A 22,610-nucleotide genomic window follows, 5' to 3' on the forward strand; every position below is an offset into this window, starting at 1 on the left:
AAAATGTAGAATTTGAAAAAAAATATGTTGGGACGTTTTCTATTTTTCCAAGCCGCTCAAAGTATATAATGCTTCCAAATAAAAACTGTTCACAGACGCGATAATTTAATTTTTTATTACCTTCTTACCTACACCGTGTGTTTGCTTTTGTTCTATTACATTTACTTTGGAGATGTTTGATTAAATTTAATCTATTTGGATTTCATATATAATTTAAAATTGAAATTTATTCCTTTGCCCTTTTCAAAGACACGCATGCGCTTTCTAGGAGGGCGCAATTCTGTTTGCATTTTCCGATGTTTATTTGTTTGATTCTCATACAATCGTTTTTGATTAAATACCTCTGAGTTCTTAATCAAATATCTTCATGCAGTGTTTGCATCCTCGGGTTTTGATAAGGGAGAATGTATAGCGAGCGCAATTATATGACCTTCTAACCAATAAGAGAGAGGAATTGCGAATAATCCAAGCCTGGATCTTATGGCAAAGGCCTAGGCTTCTATTCCTCTTATTATTCTCAATGTTTTTTTACGAATTTGCAAGTACCGAGGGTTAAAAGTATTTCGGATTTTAGCACCAGTCGTAATTCCGTACTGTATTTGTAATAAAGATAAAACCTCGGTTCGTGTAATTTGGATACAGACATAAACTAAATCTGTTTTAGTGATACCATGATACTAGCTGATATGGGAGGAGTTAATAATATACTCCTTTATTGACGTCACCATGCATGTCCCAACCTTTTAAAAGTATCATCCAATGGAGACGATTGGTCGAACAGTACAGAGTCCCCGTGTCGGTTATAGAATGTTCAATTTTTTTCCCAGTCAATCTCTGCATGGGCCAAAATCCTTTTTGGACAATCGTGGCGATGGATTAATGTGTGGTGCAGACGATAATAAAACGTGTAACAGGGGGGGGGGCTATCTCCTTTCTGGGGCTGGGTATAGAAAAAGAGTTAGAGAACTAAGGTTGGGCAAGGATGGGTGTTGGGTAGGGCAGGGAGACGAAGCTCGTTTTCTAAGTCACTGAACAAGATCGATCTTACATTGATTCCCGCTATAAAAAGAGACGATCTCTATCTTATTTTTCCATCGCATCCTACGCCTACTACCGTATACCTCTAACTCAATAAAAGGCTGCCCTATCTTTTTTGCCCCTCACTCGAGTCACTCACTATAGAGAGGATAGAGACCCGGTTCGATTTCTTTGTATAAAGGACAACTAAAACTTGGATGGATTAGTAAATGCTACCTCAAATATGTAATAGATATTAATTTGTAGAGAATTTCCTAACAAGGTGCTAATTTAATCGTATTGCGAACAGTAATTTTTAATATTTCAAAGAAATTAATTCCATGAGATTAATTACTATTCCATGGTCATTAAATCGCCGATGGTCTTTGAAGGGCCTTTCTGAGGTAAACAGGGCCGGATTAAGTCATTTTGCACCCGGGGGCCAGTGCCCCCTCGGCCCCACCTTTAATCCGGCACTGGAGGTAAACCAAACCGCTTTGAGCATGAACAATCTTTGGAAAGGTGATATCGGAAACGTTTTAGTCGCGAACGACTTTAAAATGGTTACGAAATTACGAAGTATCACCCACCATGGTGCGAACGAAGCTCGCAGCCTTATGATTGTTCCGCAAAGTTTAAAGAACAAACACGATCCTTAGGCATATTGATTTGATGCAATCTGACTCTTACATACATTTCAACGTCCCTTTTAAAAGGCGTAGCTAGACGGGTTAGGAGGCAAACGGGGGATGGGGGATGGGGAAACGATAAAAAACTTTTTACGTTCATCGACAGACGCTTCCGTCATCCGCTCTCCTCAATCTCTTTTCCGCGTTACTTCCTTTTCTTTTTCCTTGTAAAGATTGGCCGCCTTTGTAAGCCCTCCGTCCCGAACCTAAACCGATAACGTCGATCCCTCGCGTTGCATCCGCCAACGAACGACCTCTCCCTCTCTTGCTCTCTCTCTCTCTCTGCAGATATCTTCCTTTAAATAAGGGTTCATTAACTCAGTCTGAATCTTAATTGTCTTCTGTCTCAACTCAAAACTCGCCGGAGAACTTATGTCAGCCATAGGTCTATAACGTAAGTCCTCTCCCTAAGTAAAGAAAGCTTTGCCTAAAATGATTTCCCTTCAAATCCATTTTTTCCACCATCAAACTCTGTTGATGTTTGTGAACCCAAACCCAAGTATTTCCTATCGCTGGAGATGACAATTTTGAACATTGCCTATCGGGCAGCCTCTGGACATTTCATTCTATCTTGTTGCCAGAGTTCTGACGTCTCAAAGTTTGCCTGACTCAGCTAGACTGACGTCTAAAAATTAATTTGATTGAAACTTAGGGTCAAATTAAGTAATTCTTAACTGCATGATAGCACTCCTAAAGCTAAAAAATATTACCCAGAAAGTTACGCCGTGTAGCTTTTGGTGCCGCCGATTTCCCTAGGGTCCTTTATTTTTTCAGAGTCTTGCTACATCCCAAGGGGCCTTGTCGTTTATCAATTAATCTCGAGAAAAGGTCCATCCAATTGTTTTCCAGTTGGTTGTTTATACAGCCAAGCTCGCGCGTGCATTGTGCGCCGCTGCATCTGCCACGTGAACAGTTTCAAAAGAAGGAGGCTGAGGGCTAAATGATTTCCTTCCGTGCAACGTATCCGCTTAGAAGAAGGGCCATGGAAGTGCTAGGGCAGAAGGATCTCTTCCGATTGCAACTTCATTTCCGGATCTTTTACTCGGTTTCTTTCTCTATAGGGTTCTTAATGGCTTTTCTCTATACCCCTTCCTTTTTCTTCTTGTTCTTATCAATTAACTTCCGCGGCTAAATCGAATGCTATCTCTTTCTTATCCTTTCGTTACGTGCCCGCGTTTAAGAATAGATTAATTTCCTTGAGAGCCAAACTTCCTCTTGTTTATTTGTTGATATTCCTTTTGATTCGAACAATTAGTACCATATTATCTTCAATTAAAAAAAACGGTACTGAAAATCAACAATATTTCATCTCACAAACTTATGGTTATAGGCCTAATTTACGGTTGGAATGTCTATTTAATTTTTTTTAGTAAAACCCCGTTTTTATTTTTTATTTGCAGGCGTCATAATATTTGGTTCGGATCAAGAAGTAGCCGGCGTTATGAGAGCCGTACGTCGTAAAAACGCCACTGGTCTTTTTACTTGGATCGGCAGTGACGGGTGGAGCGCCCGGTCACTCGTGTCCGAGGGTAACGAACCTCAAGTGGAAGGAACATTATCGGTTCAACCCCGAGCCAACCCGGTAGAAGGTTTTGACGAATACTTTCTCAGTTTGACCGTACAAAACAACCAGCGTAACCCTTGGTTCATCGAGTACTGGGAACATTACTTCAAGTGCAAATGGCAGGGGAGTAGCGTCACGCCTTACAACAGAGAATACACCAAGACGTGCACCGGTGACGAGCGTATGACCTTTGAAAATGGTTACGAACAAGAACGCCAGTTGCAGTTTGTCAGCGACGCCGTTTTGACCTTCGCCTACGCCTTCAAGGACATGCATCGTGAACTTTGCGATGGGAAACCAGGCCTTTGCGATAAGATGAAGCCAATCAACGGGACGGAATTATTGTCGTATCTGCGCAATGTTCGTTTCACTGGTAAGCCTAATTTTAGATTTTTTATTCTTTTTTGGAAGGGTATGACCTTCACCTTTACGAAGACGAAATTGTTTTTAACGACTTAAGCCTAATTTTGAATTTTTTCAATCGCGTCGTCTGCTGTCATGAAATATTTGAATTTGACGTCACTAGCTTATTCTTTTACCTTTTTGAAAGACAGTTACGTCACGGTATCACCCCCAAAAATACTAAAAAGACAAATTACACCGGGGAAATCACGATATCCGTGTTACGAACAATAATTTCCAAGCTTAATATCAATGAACCCACCCCAAATTCCATAATTCACTTAGGGACCGCACCGTACATACGAAAATCAGTATAATTATACAATAAATCGGGAAATTCTTCTCCAGGCTGCAGGCAAGGAATGTCATTTAGACGATAGCTAGGGTTAAAATTATTAAAACATATACTACAATCCCTGGCTACCGACTTTTGACCTTATATACCGACTCGAAATAAATCGGATGTGAGGGAATTCTTCTACCGATTAAAGTTATGCAAACAATTTTTGGCCAGCTGGAGAATTTTTCAAATTTAATTAAACCTGGTGACAATAGGCGAGACGAAATTCTGCGCTTGCTCCCAAATCTTTTGTGAAGAACCTTCTCTTTCATTTCCTTCCATATCCGACGGTAAGCGGTAAATAAAATCAGTGAATGCAAATAGGAGGCGCGGAGAGACCAAATTCTCCGTCAGCCACTCTCCCTTTCAAAACGGGTACCAAGAACTGACTCGGTGCTACAGTTCCGTACATGCGCGGTAGCAACAACAGAGAGAAATTTGGTTACGACGTACGGCCTCGGCCTAGCTCTGTTGCTATTGTCCGTGCATGTGACTTCTGGCCTCTGCGCTTGACATACAGAGACGATTGTGCGGTTCAAGTTACCTTCCGTTACTCTCCCTTCTCTACTTCCTCCAAGTTTAAATTTTTAGTTTTAATCTGGACACCTTCTGGACTGTCCTGATAAGGATCCGAGTGTTACCCCGAGACATTTGTATGTGTTTTAGTGTCCCTTTAGTTTTGGTGGAACGATCAATAAAGACGTTGGACCCAGCTAGAACGTCGATGAGTTTTTCCTCTGGGGGGAAATTTGGTTCCGTTTGGATTGGGTTCGCGCTCTCTCTCTCCCCCCCCCTACTCTGGTTTTTAACCAGCAAGGTGTTGGGTGGTGGTGTTGTGTGGCTTTTAAATAATTACATCAGCGACTACTAATCATCCGTGAGAATAAAACTCTGTCCTCTCTCGCGCCTGTAAATACGTCAGACTTCTCAATTAGCTAATTATTTACTCGTCTAGGTGCAACCAACGTGTTTATTCGTACGTGGTTAGTGGTGTACTTTGGGTCGCGTATGCGAGTCGAATACTTGCCAAAATCTTGTATAATATTATATAGTAATAGCGAAGAAGTACTAGAATTATTGTCCGACTTCTCACCTCCAAAGTTCTAAACTCTTTAGCTTTTTAGAATTGTTAATCAGTGTTGATGGCAACTGTTTACGAATGATAAATATTTTGTAGGCGAAGTTTTGTCAAAATCTCGCTAAATTTGTTCTCAAAGCTGCAGTATGGGTTTGGCTTTGTTTTTCCTTCACTTTGAACTAACTGCAAAGTTGACTTTAATGGACACTTATAAATGCGAAATTTACTCTAGAACATTATTTACAAGTAGATATCCATAGAAAGAATAGTTTAGTGGTGGAGTTTTACAGAATCCAGATGTTTCAAATTATTTATTAGTGACTTCGTTGCAATCAAGAAGAAACTAACATAACGTTAACTCGGGCAGACAGCTTTAGTTTTCAACAAAATGGAGGACCGTGCAACTGCTTTGGCGTTGACCTTAAAGTGTCTGTGTCATTGTTTGTATAGAAAACCATTACAAAACTATGTCCCGTAATAGTTCTTTCAATTCGCATCACCTACACTTTAAACTCTGTAAGCATTCCCAAGTACACTATATTCATAAATTTCAAGTTATCTCAGTGTCGTGTGGCGAAAATGGGTTCTTGCGGTTTCAGCTAAATTCCTCCACTGTACGGAGCCCCAGTTAGATAGCGTCGGGCCTTAATTTACGGGGGTGTAAGGGATTGCTTAAAATCTTGGGGTTTAAAATCGTCCGCCACGCTTCGTTTAATCCAGACGGTAAAGGCCAAAGCCAGCCAGGCCTCGACGTGCAATCCTATAGTATATTATAACCCTCGGCTCGCAGTCAACTGCCATTGTCTATTAGGGTCTAACTTCGTAATACGGGATCCGAGAAAACTAAGCTTGCTCTCGTATATCCATTAAACTTTTCTCCCGGTTTTGTTAAACGAGCTGCATGCAGTGTTTGCGAACAGATAAGTAAGGGGTCTTTCATAAAGTGTGAAATGAAATTTATATGGTGACATTTGTAATCGGTGTTGCCTTCTGTAACCGAGGGTTTCCTACAGGGTGTGCTTTTGGACACAAGTACTGTAATTCGGAACTACCACCTCCATTTTTTAACACCCTGTATAATTTTACTCGTACTGAAAAGTTCTCTAAAGTTGCAAATGCAGTAAAGTAGGTATTATATTTTTCTCATTGTTTTAACGATGCCCCCTGGAAGGTTTAAAAATGAAAATTGGCGTAATGCTGAAATTGCTTGAAAGACGTAAAATAGTTCTTTCAAAAAGATTTGCCATAATGGAAAAGAATCCCAAGTCCAAAGCCATCCAAAATATTGTTCCCAAATTTGTAACCTGTAAAAGAGAAAAGAAGAATTACGTAATTTCATTTCAATTCAACCGCCTATTCATCATTAAGGATACGTCATATGGCAGCTCGTGATTTTTATGGAGCTCTCGTGGAATGTCTCCCAATGGAGTACTTAGTGTAATATAGAAATTTCTTTGAAGTTGATTATAGATAAGTGAGCCTCGTGCACGAGACCCACCTTCAAATGATGTAATGAAAACCCCAAGTCCATTTTATCATAAGTTTATAAGTGATATGTTCCACTAAGTATGACACTTTGTAATGCTAGAGAGTTGCTTACAGCTCGAGATAACTAGTTCGACAACGATTGTAAGCGAGAATTGAAGTCCTACACTCGGTGGTTAATTAATTTTGCAGGACTTCCATCTAGGTCCTATTTAGTCTGCATTCCTAAGCCCAAATTTGACAGCGCCTCACCAGGCGTCCCTCCCTTTACCCTGAATCTATGACCTACTTCAATTAGTTCATGACAAGCTCCAGTTTCTAAGTTACCAGTGACAAACTTATGGAAGAAATCTTATGATGTTATCTATCTCTCGTTTGTTTGCACGAGGCCTATCCTTCGTTTTCATTGGGATTTCATCAAAAATCTCTCCAAAACCTTTCAGAGTCCAACCATCCCTTTTCTAATCAAGTGGGCACTACTAGCCGAGGGAGGGTCAGGGAAGGGTCATCTCTTCGCGGACCTCTCGAAGAAAAATATCCCCAAATTTTTCAATTAAAGTAGAAGCATCGTATAGCCTAGTACATCGTGCACGAGAATACGCGTCGCGACAACTTCAAAAGATGTATTAAAAAACTAATTAATTTGCGGGCGACCGGCTTTTAGGTTGCCTCATTTTTCGCAAGTACTTGGCGGAGTTCGATTGATTTTGGTGGGGACTTTATTGTGTCAATGAATTTGATCTCATCGAAGTCTTTGGTTTGGTGTTGTCTAACCATCACCGTTAATTAGATCGCGATAAATTAAACCGTCAGCCTTTATAAGCAGATATTTCACTCGAGTACAGAGCAAACAACACGTTCTCATTCCACAAGTCTCATAAACATTCTGCGGTGATAATTGAGTTAGCGAGTTTTACTAGCTAGCTAGTTCTTGTGTTTTTGCTAGAGTTGCCTCATTGGATTTTCTTTTCACGAACATCCCTAGTAAAGTTATGGGCAATTTGCCTGCAACACTTGGCAAGCGCCAAAAACCTGGAATGCATTTTGGGCGCGCGCCCGGTCTTTGATTATTCTTAGTGTTTGGCGGGTTAGGCTAGTGGTAGGTAGTCTAGTGACTGGAAGGATTCCTTAATGACGTCATTAAGCTTTTCTAGGGCTAATCAGTCGGCTTCCGGAAATGGTTCAACGAGCCAATTACGAGCTCGACTGGCTGGCTCAGAGCGCGCTACGGCTTATTAGCCAGCGCCAAAAAAGGAACCCCCTCGCACATTTTATCGTTGACCACACCGCGGAATCGGGTTTAATGAATAGAAAAGAACTTCTAATACTCCGTCTAAAGGAAGTAGAGGCTTACAATTCAAACATCCAATAGGAAACGGCGTGTAATTTCTTTTCGCGCTCTTTCTTTGGATCTATTCGAAGTAATTTTTGCGTTTGGAAAGTTTTAAGAAAAACCAAGTTTCATCTCTTGCAAATGGAAGGAGTTTTTTTACGTCTGGGTTTTTAATGACGGGTAGTTTTTACTAAACGATGTTTTTGATGCACCATCAACGTGTGCCCTTATTTTTAAGATGCGTAATTGGTCATTGGTAATTACTAATAGCCGTAATTAATGTCTTTGTGGCAGTTTAAGTAAGGGTCGACGGTTAATTATTGATTTATTTGCGATACCTCCAGTGACCCTTGAACTTTAAAACTTAAAAAAAATGTCACGAGATTTAAACAAATTCTCGTGATTTTAAAAATAAAAAAATTAATTTCACGTGATTTTTTTTATTTTTCAAACAAATCACGATCTCTTTCAGAACCTGATTCGTAGAACGAAAATATTGACCTGTTGACCTTTTTAGAAGTGTACTACTTTATTTCTTTAACCTTCATCGTGACCCTATTAAGAACTATTCGCGCTTGGCAACCGCTATTTACCCTTTTTCTATAAGGCATACATAGAGAGGAGTGCGCGCTATAGGAAAATAAGAGGAACAGAAATCTGTTGCGCTCTTTCCAATAGCTTCTTCGTCCAGGGCTCTGATTGAAAGAAGCTATACTTTCTTTTGCAACCGACGACGACTTGACCGTACTTGAATGAGGCGTCCCCTATCGGCCGGAACCGGAACTCCATTCTTCCTTAGACTCTTTCCATCGAGACTCAGAAGAGTGTTTAGAAAATCGATTGTGTTGCCAGAATTACTCCGCAGCCTATTAGAGTAATTAAACTAGAGATATATTTGCTAAAATCAGATATGAAACAAACGTTAAATATCTTTGTTTGTTTTCTATACTCTTACTCGCTTACATCTTACGTGTATTTCTGTAGAATGAAACTTCATGAATGAAAGGGGTTATTTTGGTTTTAAACGGTTATTGTCTTTGTAACCCGGTTTGATATTGTTAAACACTCCGCACTTAATACGTCCAAGTTCAAAGTAAAATGGGTTGGATTAGGCGTCCATCTCGGCCTTTCTAGGACATTTCTTTTACTGGTAGCCCCGTTCCGTTTCCCAGAGACCCTAAACACCCAGGATTACCTCCAATAGGATTAAGGGTATATTTAGGCGCGGAAGAACACCAAAAACATTTATGGAGAATTTACTTTTCCTTTCTCAAAACTCCCTTGTAAGTATTGTTTCACTTATTTTTTGTTTCAACGCAACTTTCAAAATAAACTTCTATACTCCATTTTTATATCATCTGTCTTTAGATAAATTAGATTTAGCATTCTTGAAAGCTCTCTCTCTCGGAATAAGAATAAAATATTATACATTGTAAAAAATTTAATCGGACTTTTTCTGTAAACTTTCAAAGTAATATAACAATTTATCATAAGTACACTGTGGCATAATTCTGTGGGAAATGTTTTCACGAAGTAAAACGTATTGAATTGTTTCCCCCATTTAAGACTTACTTATAGAAAATAATGTTTCCTATGGTAAAATAAATTAAGGTTTGAAAGGCTTCCAGAGAGAGAACTTAAAGAAATAGAATTGGTACGTCAGCTGCGCTAAAGATCACATTCCCTTATACTTTTCTCATCTGATTCTTTTATGTCAGTGGAATCCCAACAGTAAAAGGGGTGATTTATTCCATAGTAAACGTGGTGGTGTTGGTATTTTTTTCTTATGTTAAACTGTACTCGCTTCTTCAAAGAAAGGTTGGTTTCTACTCCAGGAAATGACTTTTCTTTATTGACTGCTGTAATCCCTGTTTTTTTTTCAACCACTTGTTCCATCTTTATATCGTTACTTCATAAGTTTATAAGTGATATGTTCCGTTCCATAAGTATGACACTTCGTAATGCTACTGAGAGACTTACAGCTCGAGCTAGTTCGAGGGAGAACGACGGAAGCGAGAATTGAAGTCCTACACTCGGTGGTTAATTTTGCAGGACCAAGTTCCATCTAGGTCCTATTTTGTCTGTACTAAGCCTTTGACCGCGCCTCACCAGGCGTATGTCGCTTTACCTCGAATCTATGACTTACCTCATTCACTTCATGACAAGCTCCAGTTTGTAAGCAGTGACAAATTTATGGAACATGCTGTTACTTTGGAAGTAAATTAAACCCAAGTTACGAAAGACGTAAAGCGATTTATAGTTATTACCTGTTTCCTCTAATACCTTCTGGATTAATTTATTTCTGACGTACGCACCTTTCAGCTCGAGCGCGAAAGGTAAAAACAAAGGAACTCACTTATTATTATTATTGTTATTATATTTCTTTCTCTGGTACGGATTTCCCGCGCTCGCTAACTTCACCTGCGGAATCTGTGTTTTTGCTCATCACCTTATCCAGGTTGATCCATCCTGCCTCGTGTTATCTCTTCTTTCCCCGCATCTTGGATCTTCATTTGATTTGGGGAAAAAATCTCAGCTCTAGGCCTAACTATCCATCTTCTGGCATTGTGCAGGAAACCAGACTCTTCCGGAAATTGTTTCTTTAGTACTTTTCCGGGTTACGCAATGGCTCGTGATTTTATCTCGACCTGTAAACAAAAACCAGTCAGTACCTGTAAAGACAATTATATAATAAGTAACGTCATACATTTGTTCGTATCCCTTGATCCGTTTGTTTTTATCTAGTAGTGTTATTTCATAATCGCAACGTAGAAATTTTAGAAATGGAGTTCTGAGATTTTGGGTTTTTCTGTTTGTGGAGATTGGGTTAAGAAATGATCCGGTTTACTAGCACAGACCTCGTAATATTTTAGGAAGTGAAGAAAGAGTCGGTACGGTTAAAGCATTCACCTTTGACCTTATGAGATGGTAGATATAATACTAAGCCTGTGGCTCGGTTACAGGTGGATGGGTCCCTTTAATATACACAGATGGTGGATAGCCCCTCTGTCACAGGTAACCGACAGCACCCTATACTAACTATTACCGTTAACCTCTGCAAGTTAACCATATCGTATTATTAATTTCTGATAAAGCTTCGCAAATGACAAACCCTGTACAGGTACATCTATAGAAAAGTAATCTCGAAAAATAATATACGATAGCTTTTAAATAATATATGGCTATCATTTTTCAAAAGCAATGTTCCAGAGAGTCCATTTTATTTATTTTAAAATAAGTTTTTTTTTTCTTTCAAGGCTGTATTTTTTAAGTAACCTCGACATGACGTACTTAAAAACTTTATATTAAGACGAAAGAGTATAATATTAATGGCAGGCGCGCATTAAAAATAATATCCTGTCAAAAAAGGCGATGTGGGAAAAAGGGAAACTGAAAAATAAAGTCCTATGGGAGCGTCGTTTAATACCAACTATTTGATTTACGGCCTGTAGCTCAAAACAGCCGTTCGCTAAACGGCGATCAGTTATAGGCCGGATAAAAAATAATGATATAGCTACTATACCATTTACCCCTTTTTTCTGTTAAAAAATCGGAAGTATATAACTTGAAGGTGTATTCGTTTCGAGGAGTTAATCACTCCATCGAATGTCATCTCTATACGCTGAAACTAGTTTTAGAGGGAAGCCGATTATATACTAGCTGAGAATGTTTTTCTTTTAATCCTTGGTCAACTTGGAAAATAGCTGGTAATTAAATTCCTAAAACTATCTGATGTTGAATTATTTTGGACAATAATATTTATTACAATTGTTTACACCCTTAAAAATATAAATGCAACGTCTATTGACTGTGTACTGTTTATAAATTGCAATATTTGTCGAATTTATAGCTACTGTAAGGCATCGTCTTTCCCTGTAAATATATTTGAGATTGTATTATTATTTATAGCATGGACTGCGTTTCTCCTTCTCCTTCTCCTTCTCCTTCTACTTTAAGATGGTGGTCTTCTGTTAAAAAAAAGTCTTAAACATTTTAGGAGAGACATTTTAAATGGGCGAGTCGCTCGCGCGGCTGGATATTTTTATTTTAATATATAAACACTTTGAGGTTGACTGGCACTATTTTCGATTATGTGGAAAACGTACTGATGTGTCTCTCCGCTTAACTTTGGCTCTTAGGCAAGTCGGGGTCTTTCGTATATTATATAATGCAAACTTAATGGAACGATGGTACGGACGGCAGAGCCATATAATTTTATAGACTATCTTATCTAACTTTATGGAAATTTTTATAGATTTCTAGGAACGTTAAATTTAGTTTGAATAAAATGGTCATTTCTTCTTAGCTTTTGGAAATGAAACGATTGAGGGAATACATTAGCTTTTAACCTATATCTTGCCATTCATTTAAAATGCGTTGAAAATGGAATTACTGAATGGCTTATACACCTAAACATAGTATTATATACCACTATAACCATATCATAGTAGCAAAGAAATAATTCTGTATTGCAAAATACAACTACTTTATTGAAGGGTCTCCAATAATGAAGCCTACGCAATGAAAATATAAAAGTTTTCGTTTTTAAATATTTTATCCGAGTTAAAAATGTAGGCTCGCGGGACTTGTGAAAGGTATTGCACACTGTTTGTTTACATACAACAGTACTCCAAAATTCTCAAGACCCCGGAGCACTTTAGAGAGCACTGGCCCACCAGTTTCTCGAAGACTACCTTCTTTACCAATAACACCATTTTCCCATCAGTCTGTCCTCTTCAAAAATTCAATTTCGTATCATAGACGTTCTCTAGTACATGCCACATCGCGATCGTATAGTGTTGTCCTCAATATGTCAACCAGTAATCCTCGCTGTTGGAGAGACAATCTGGATAAAATACTAAAATAACTCCATCAGGATATTTTCGTAAATTAAGTATAGTTCAAAAACAAATTAAGGCTTCGTCAATATTTCAAATTTATGTACTAGCGCACCATCGTAACAGGTGAACTTGTATGTTTTGTATATTATATTGACAACTTTCCAGAACACTACAATTTTATGGGAAAGTTACAAGACGTCTTTTGTTGAACTTAGGTCAATGGGGATGAAGTCATTTGTTCGATTATACTCCTGTTTAGTGAGCATTTGGTCTTTTCGAGTTGTACAACAGAGTTTTTGACATTGCCCGTCATACGATTGGTGTCGGTGCCCTACTCTTTGGAAACGGCTCTGTTCTTCTGACCTCTTCTTTCTCCTTCCGGTTTCATTCTACCCATTTCCTCGCGTTGCTGGCTGCGATCGCGCCTCCAAGTCTGCCAAGTGACAGATTAGGTGTTGGTTTCGGACCAGTTTTTCTTCCATGATTGATTGGAGTAACGCGTTTGTTTCCTATCTCTCCAACCGACCGACCGACGTTCCCATAAAGCCACTTTTTGCTGTCTTTCACGCTTTACCGCGTCCTAGGGTAGTCCTTGACTCCTTGGACAATATAAACATAGGGATATGTTATAAATGCTCAGTTAAAATTGTAAAATTCGTCTATTTGTAAGTAAGGTTGAGGTAAAAATTGGTTTAGGCTTTTACCCTAATGGTTAGGGTTAGGTTAGGTTCCGTTTTAGACCAGGTTACCCGGTCTTCTAGCCGGTATCTCGGTCCTTTTGGGAGGGTGGGTATTTTCCGCAAAGACAGAAGGAAAATAATTTAAATTAAACAGTCTAAATACTTAATTCGAGAAAATGAATATTTGAAATATTTAATGTAGTTACGTATGTGTATCCAATTGGATTTCATCCAAGGAAGATTGCGTGGTTAAGGATTAGCGTTAGAGAACATCGCGTTGCAAGCTGGGTGTGTGCATCGGCATCCACGCAGGTATATCTTTGCCTTTGACCTTTGATATTGGTTTTGGATCTTCTCGAGTTCTGATATATTATTTAAAGGAAGAAAAATAATTTTCCGGGTTCTTAGCATTAAAATAAAATTATTTTAGATTTTTTATTCAATTACTTAACGTAAATTATAAATAAAGTCCGCTGGAAATGTTTGAACTTCTCCGTACTGGAGTACGCGGGGGAAGCGCACCTTTAGGATGAGCCTGGCCCATGTATTTCTTACGAGCCCCTGTAGAAATGTTGTTCCTGCTATACACCGGTAACACTATTTTACCCTTTTTATTTTTTCATTATGAAAATAAAATTTAACAATAATCAAATATTCAAATATTATTTATTGTACGTAAATAGAGTTGAATTCTCGATCCTTATTTTTTCTTTTATCATTGATCATTTTTAATTCATTTGCGTATAAAAGAAAAAAAAACTTGTGACAGATTTATCTTGATTGTTAATAATGAATTTCAAGTTTTTCTTTTGTCCTTGCCTTCCAAATAATGATTTTCAAGCCCTGGAAAGGCAAAGAACCACATCTTAAAGTTTTGGGAATATTTTTTCTTCTCAAATATTTCGTAGGATAATTATTCTGGGTTTTTTTTTTTCTGTTTTATTTTCTAGTGAAAAACCGCATAAATACGTTTGGGTTAAAAGGAGTGTTGTATTAATTTAGGGCAGTTTAAAGCTATATTCCGCAATGTCTTATACCTTCCCTATAGTGGATTATTGTTATGCAATTTATTTGTTTGTTACATTGTTAGAACAATGATAAACTTGTGTAGGAGTCTTCAATATATTAAATTTGACCAGAGGCAAAAGTAGATGTCCTTATTATAAAAATAGATATCCATTATTACAGCCATATTGTATTGTATTTTATGTTAAAAATAACCATGGTCAAATATAAGTAATATTACTGCAATCTCTTAATATTTCCATAAAGTTTATATCGGAAATTTGTTTATAGACAAACGTCTTTAGACAACATACCTACCTTGCCAAAGGCTAAAGAAAACCAAATTTAAATACAAGAAAATACATCGTGCAGTCGAATATAAATACATCTATTATTTGCAAGGATAAAAAAATGTATCCAAATTCAAAGTGGAAATATTTTACATGTTTACCACAGTTGGTATCATTTTAATAATAATAAGTAAGAATATTGAAAAATGCTTTCACGCGAATATTTTTATAAAGTTCTACGTAATTTATAACGGCTTTCAAAATTTGGGTACTGCGCAGGCGGGAATGTTTTTTCAAGTTCAGTCCATAATATTTGGTATGCACCTATACTCGATACCTTTTTTTATTAACTCTATACAGGGTGTTTTGAAAATGTAAATTCTATATATTTCCATTTTTCCCTAGTTACATTTTCTATAGTCAAAATCGATTTCAACAGATAAATTTATGCATGCAGATTTATCAAAAACACCCTGTATATGTATATTACTTGTAGCATCTTGGGAATTGAAGTTGGTGGTTATCGCACGCATCGATGGAAATAATCCATTTACGGTTGGCATCCCCTGATAGGTGAGGCTAAAAAATACTCGCATGGTTTTTTTCCATTTCTCTCAAAAATAGAAAAATTTAGTGAAAGAAATACTTATTCGTCAGTCCGAGTTATTGAAATCCGATATACGCAGAGTGGTTTAGCTATTCGATGACGATCTTGTATCATATTCTATTTTTAAAAACTCTCGCGTTAAAGAAGAGTAAAGAACTGAACTATTTGCCCTCGATCCTCGAATAGCTAAGTCACACTGTATCTATTTTTTCCATTGAACCATCTAATTGAAATTCTGGAATATTGCTCTCCAGTCACTGTATAGATTCTAAAAAAAAAATAATCAATAGAATTGAATATGATAAATTTGAAAATAATATAGGTTCCCTAGTGCTTTTTAGAAAATAAAGAAGAAAAAAAAATTGGGAAGAAAATGAAATATTTTTCTAGATATGGACTAGATTCAAGTAAATATCTTTTCCATCGCAGAAGGGTCATTATTCTCTTTTCTAAGAGCAACATAAAGGGATGTTATTTTACCAAGGAGTAGAGATACGATTTAATTTCAGAATTGTTTCTGTTGTTTTATTATTATTATACTTGTAGATAGAAATTAATTAACGTAAATTTTAATGAAGTCAACAACCTTACATAGTTTAGTTTCATTATTCTCTTATCTAAGAGCAACGTATAAAGATAATATTTTACCAAGGAGTAGAGATACGATTTAATTTCAGAATTGTTTGAGTTCTTTAATTATTATTATTATATTTGAAGATAGAAATTAATTAACGTAAATTTTAATGAAGTAAACATTGCAAGCTTACATAAATTCCTTCTTCGTAACTCTAAATTCGATACCATTTCTAAACCAACACTTCCAAACAGCGACGCTTATAACCGCCACGGAATAAAATGGACCCCAAAACAAATTGCCTATAAACATGATCGTGTTCTTAAGTACGGAATCGTAGGGGTACCTATAGAGACAGTACACTCCTAAATAGATATCGTGAGTAATGATTATCGCGTACAGAAACACGAATGGAATGAAATCGCCAACGAAAAATAAATTGATACACAAAGATAACAAATAAAATGGATACGTGTAAAAAGAAAAAGTAAAAGTTGCGAAACAAATTCGAGAGTATGCACTTGCGCTAGTATCATACAGTAAATATCTAAAACCGGTAAACAGCCTGGTGTGTTGCTTGATGAATTCTTTAACGTTTGGTGTCCCTATTTCTAAAATTTCGCCCTCGACCCAACCTAAAGTGTACCCCTTTTCGTAAGCTCGGTTCGAAAAGTAACAAAATTCAACAACGGATGACCAAGGGTTACCGTTAAATTCAACTCTTTTCTCCGCTTCAACGTTGCAAACGATGTAGGAACCTTTCATACCATTCGGTAATCCAATAGTAAAACCAACTCTGGAACAACCCCTGTCCATAAATGTTCTTAAAGTCATTAAATGTTTAATGGCGTAACTGTAATTGTTCGTCAGATCCAGTCTTATTCCTCCTTGTCCTATTAAGTGTTGGCCATCGTTTATGAAGTTTGCGATGCCATTAATAGCGTCCGTGGTTAGCGTATTGTCTTCGTCGAAATGCACGATCCAATCTTGGTTTTCTAGACAGCTAACGCCTTTTTCTAAACAGTATTGAAGGTTTCTGCCTAAAATGATGAGTTGTTATTTTCTATTTAAATGGAGAGAGTTTCTTCTCGTTTAAACCTGAAGTAGACCCTTTTCAAGGGGGGGGGGGCAAAATATTGTCTGCTTAAATGTGGATTACAAAGACGTTAAACAGGACTTCAACGCTACCAGTCCGTATTGTTTAATGCAAATATCTAACGCCTTTGTTGTAAACATACCCCCGACTTTTAAAAATCGTCTATTTGGAAGAGTTAACTAACCCCTAAAATTATGAACAAATACTATACCTTTAAACAACATGCCGTTTTTCGTCTGGTACGATTGGGGAACCAAAATAATTTTAACCAAGTCGCATTCCTTTAGGTCGCGTATCACTTTTTCCGTTAGTACTTCGATTATATAGTTCTTTAAGGCGACTTTCGCGCATGTTTTCTTTATATTCTCAACATTCCGTTTGACAAGATCGGGGTAGTTACCTTTGGTTACGATTCGAAACGATATTTTAGGTAAGGCCTTAAAATCCGAACGTAACGTAACCTTGTTCGGGAAGCAATCGAAAAATATGATTCCGGCTAAATTATGCAAAACTACGTAAAGTCGACCGAATATTCCGATAATACTCAGGGTAATAATAAAGATGTTGAGATGGTTGCCGTAACTGCGCGTTAAGTTCCAGTTCCAATTGCTGAGGATGAAGTTGACGAATAGAAACAGAGCCAAAAATACGAAACAATGCGAGATATGTTTGGCGTGCACCTATATACCGAAAAATAATTATTTAATTTAACTCTTATCTTAGCCTAGCCATATTTTTATTAAAGGATTATATTAAAATGTTTACCATTGCTGATATGCTGATATTTATTTAAAAAATTAATAATCTATTGAATAGCAACTTTTGTATCTTTTATGAACGTATAGAGTTAACACAACTTTGATACGATGTTGTGCAATGGAAACCTTTTTCGCAACGTAACAGATATAATGGTAAAGTTGGAATCAAACAGAAAAAAATCCTATATCGATATCTCTAGTTTCATCTAAATGTTTCTATTTCATTCCAGCTGTATATATGCATATTTTTCAGATTGGGAGGATTGATACCATTTACACCAGGAGGCCAGGCTAGTCGGCGGACAAAGCGCAGTACCATGTATACCCTGGCCTCCTGGTGTAGATGGTATCAATCCTCCTAGTCTGAAAATTGTATAACATACACGTCAGAGAAGGTAAAACTGAACGGTTTTTGATAAATATTGCAACCTTGATTTAACCATATAGATTCGGGTAACGGTAAACAAGAACGAAAATTATAAATATCATAAAAAGGTGTGGGTTTTTCCTGGAATTATTATTATGTATCTGATAAATATAAAATTATTTAAAGAAAACGTTTATTTTTCAATAGGTTTATAAATGCCTGTAAAAAAATTTGTCTTTTTGATAAAGAACCTTTGTTACGTAACATAAAACGCTTGTAGGATTTGGATTTCCTAGGATTTCCGCCGTGGTTTCTTCCGCGAATCTTAGGAAATATAAGAAGGCAACTTCCGTTTTATTAGCCTCGAGTTACTCCGAGCTTTAAGAACCGGGGGGCTTATCACTGGCCAAATAAATGATAATGATGTATACACACCCATTACAGATTATTTTAACCACGGTCAACTGTAGCTAGGTTTTTAATTTTAACAAAATACAGTAAAACGCGATACGTAACCTAATTACTACTAGAGTGATTAGCCCCTTGTTTGGAACTCGAATTACTGTAGTTTCTGTTTTGTCCTGGAGGGGGGGGGGATATATTGAAAGGCCAGCAGAAAAAGATACTATAAAGGGCGCGCCCGCAGCTTGCTTAAGGTCACTGGACGAGTTTCTTTATATATTAAGTTACTTTCTTGCTTCGTTCTTCTTAGTTTCGGTTGTAAAATATTTGCGCTGACATTCCATTATACTGTTTCCCCTTTTACAAGGAATTCCTGCTCCAAGCAAGAAAAAGAGCAAATCAAATGAAAACGTGACGAACTACTTTCTTATATAATTGTACAACTCCGCCTATAGTTTTAGCACCACTGAATTTATCCAGCTCTGTCTCTACTATGAGAGAACGGTTACGGTATAACTAAAACCAAGGGCAAATATAAATACTGATATTCTGGTGTGGATGAAAGGATACCGTAGTGCCCAGTATGATGTTTAAGACTCCCTTGCAATCAAGCCTCTTCTTTGGAAAATCAACGCAACGTGAATGGCGCCTTACCGTTCTATTTACCCTTGTTTATACCTAAATCATTTCAAAGAAGGTAATTTGTTCCCTAGCTAAACGCTAACACTTATTATGTTGTTGTTTTTTGTGTGTATGCCATTTTTCCTTTTAATTCGCCCACGTAATTTTCTTAATCGTTGATAAGAGCTTGCTTCTAGCTAAAAACATCTGTTTCCTTTGTTTTAGTAGTTCCCGTAATTTTTTATTCGTATTTCCGCCTGAAATTATGGCAAGAAAATGTTAAGGGCTTTTGAGTCCGCTTATCAAAACAAAAGCTTACTTAATCTCCTTGCAGTTTTTTTTTTGTACCTTTTCAAAAAATTTCTTCGGTAAGTTTTTAAAATCAAGGTATAGACAAAATGAATGTTATCTCAAATTGGCAAACTATAGCGGCTTTTACTTACACTGCCTCTATTTTGATAGATACAATGTATTTTTAATGGTTTCTGAGTGAATATTGTTTAAAAGATTTTTTTCTGAGATCTTAACTCAGAAACAATGGAATGAAAGTTAATGATAAGGAAAAATGCTTTTACTGTTCAACTGCATACGGTGTACTCGAGAAAAAGATGAATATTAGGATTGTAGTATATCAAGGTCATTCTATATTTAATTTCTAAGCTCACTATGCGTTGAAGAGTTTACAAATCGTCATTTTATGATTAGATGTTCTTAAAGTGTAGATTTGTTATCATAAACTTATCTATCGCCAGACTATTTCCCCCTCTATAACTACCTTCCTAAAAACAGACGGGTAGATAAATTATGTTTTCACGATGAAAATATAGAGATAAGTTTGTTAATTACCCTTGGGGAAGGGTCGAAAATTTGTTTGGTTTTTCTACGGTGAAAGCTATAAATAAAAACTTGGCCGAGTAACGAGGTTGTGTTGGTTGTATTCTGTTCGGTCCATTGCGGCTTATCTCCCGTACATTGTTGGATATAGGAACTAGCGCGATTGTGAATGGGTAATCAATATACATTCAGTATAGAGCATAGATATCCAAAAGTTATATTTAACCGCATAGTACGTAATCCTTCATTGGACTTCGGAATCTAACTCTATGGGTTATTCGCGATATCCATGTTCCGTATCTATATTAATGGCGTGAGGACACGAGAACCGCTTCGCTATAGTCTCGTCCCAACGGGGTTAAAGGGCAAATGGGGACTGCTTGGCGACACTCTTCCGTATTCCCCTTGGTTGTATTTAGAGAGAAAGGCCTTGGAAATCGGTTAGCACTTTGCTAGCTGCTCATTTATTCGAGGACACCCTAGTCTGTCCCTAGACTACTTTAAAGGAAGAGCAAACGCTCGGCGCTAAGATCAAAGACGTGTCCTTTTACCTATACATGCCTTTCATCTGTTGACAAAATTTTCATAAAGAGCTCTCATTGGCTAATCTTCCCGCAATGAGCCGCTGTATACGGAAAAATTGGTCGTAATGTCAGGACAATGGTCAAAGATACGCTTAAACTATGGACGTTCTTGTTTAGTAATAAATTTCTATCAACTTCTTAATCATGAAGGCGATTCTTCTTCGCTCTGAGCTGGTTGTCAAGTTGGGAGGGTGTGAATGAATGTAATATTGATGCGACAAAGAGGAGAGAGAGAGAAAAGCTTTCAACTGAAATTGCTTTGTTTTGTTTGTCGGAATTGGAGCGTAACTACGATGGTAGCTCTGAATAATTGACCAACTATTTCCCGTGAATCCACGCAGTTGGACGAACGTAACAATGTAATGTAGTTATTGATGGAGAAAATTTGATCCATATTACGGACGAAATCGTTTTATAGTTTTACTTTTGGTTTATTTTATGCCTTGTTTTTTTATCTGAAAGTAACAAATTGTTTTCCGTTCCCGCTTGGGGAACGTTACATCCGAGTCGCTATAACGCGAACTTATCAAAGCTGCCCTTAAGATAAAGATTGAACAACTACGTTGTTTCATATTCAGATTAGGGAAGGTGGCGTTACCAAAAAAGGCTCGGATTTCGCGCCAAAATGACGTTCTACCAACTCTTTAATCCGAAATTAAACCAAACAATTCGGCTTCATAAAGATAATTTCACCGTCGGGAGTAAGAAAGTGAGAGACCTGTGTCTTCCAAATGCCAAACATATTAAACCCCTGATGGCGGTGTTTAAACGATTCCCCAATAAACCGGGTTGGTACATAGTCAATCGTGTAAGCAACGATGACGAAAGCAACGTTAGAGTCAATCGTAGAAAACTGAAACAGAACGTGAAACACGGTCTGAATGAAGGTGTTTCCATTTCCTTCGGTTACTTGGGCGGTGACTTCGAGTATTTCTATCAGAGATACGATGAAAAATTGGAACGCATGAAGCAAATTGAAGAAGAAAATAAAGCCTTGAAATCGCAACAAGTCCAAGGAAATCGGTCAGTCGTCGATGGTATCCCTCATGCTGGATTTGTTTCCCCTAACTCCGGATATCATCCTGGAATGCCTTCAACATCTACCAGTTTTAATAATGGCAATTTCTCACCGCCTGTCCCCGTGTCAAATGCGTCTCTCTCTGAAACTGTACTTTCAAGCCCGAGCGAAACTTCGAGGACCGCTATTGCTACGTTTCCGCAAGTTCCACCACTAGGAACCCCATCCACAAGTTCAGGTATACCGGCCAAGATTGTACCTTCAATCTAGTATTTGAAAATCATTCATTATTCTTAGGTATATCACGAATAGATTCTTTTATTCCGAAGCCTAGTAGCGCTCTGAATAAAGCAACGTATAATAAGGCTCGAAAAAGACCACTTTTAAGCGTTTCACCTACTAAAAGTCAGCTTAACGCCCGCCAAACAACTCACGCCCTCAAACTCGATAACATGAAGAAACATTTGGAAATTCTAACGATGGAAAATAATTTAAAATTGGGACCTTCTAAAGTCACTTTGGATTTTCTCAAGGAATATTATCCAGATGTAAAATTGGTTAAACCTTAATTTCATTATCGTATTCAATAAAGTTGAATTTTGTCAATAGTCTCACTGTTCTTTAACATAAAGCATCGCGAATGTAAAAATTAAAGTACAATTAGGCCTATATCGTGATCGGTCTTACAATATTTGAATATTTAATAGAATAATTCTTTTTGGCCTTGGAATAATTCGTTATCCGAAGCGGAAAGTAAGTTCTCTCCCTCGCGTTTTGAAACTTTGAGGAGAAGTGGAATCGGTAGGAAAAACCCGACTCGAAATAGCAATTAGAAGAAAATGAAAGGGGTCAACCAAGCGTTCAAGCTCGCTTAACGAGACACGACTATTACACTCCCATTAATTACAATCGCCATTCGAAGCCAGTCACTTTCTTTCGTTCCTTTTGTATTTTACTCATTTCCCAGCCGTTATTCCTTTTTTTTCATGGCTTAAAGTGAACTCCCGAGTTGAGTGCATTTGCCA

General features: G+C 37.4%; 2 protein-coding genes across 2 annotated transcripts in view; both read left to right on the plus strand.

Moving 5' to 3' along the window:
- The window catches only part of LOC149702420 (metabotropic glutamate receptor 2-like), a 67,043-nt gene that overhangs the window by 42,086 nt on the left and 2,347 nt on the right, over positions 1-22,610 (plus strand). Inside the window, exon 5 of the mRNA XM_089867116.1 lies at positions 3,107-3,643. Within this exon, the coding sequence (XP_089723242.1) occupies positions 3,107-3,643 (537 nt within the window). The remainder of the gene's footprint in view (positions 1-3,106; positions 3,644-22,610) is intronic.
- Positions 20,517-22,154, plus strand: LOC149702421 (uncharacterized). The gene is made up of 2 exons (XM_089865779.1): positions 20,517-21,823; positions 21,883-22,154. The coding sequence occupies exons 1-2, from the start codon at positions 21,193-21,195 to the stop codon at positions 22,152-22,154; spliced, it is 903 nt and encodes a 300-aa protein (XP_089721905.1). The 5' UTR covers positions 20,517-21,192.

Source organism: Phalangium opilio, unplaced genomic scaffold (assembly GCF_054372755.1).
Source record: "Phalangium opilio isolate 3A_F unplaced genomic scaffold, DU_Popi_V2 ptg000017l_1, whole genome shotgun sequence".
NCBI classification, from domain to species: domain Eukaryota; kingdom Metazoa; phylum Arthropoda; class Arachnida; order Opiliones; family Phalangiidae; genus Phalangium; species Phalangium opilio.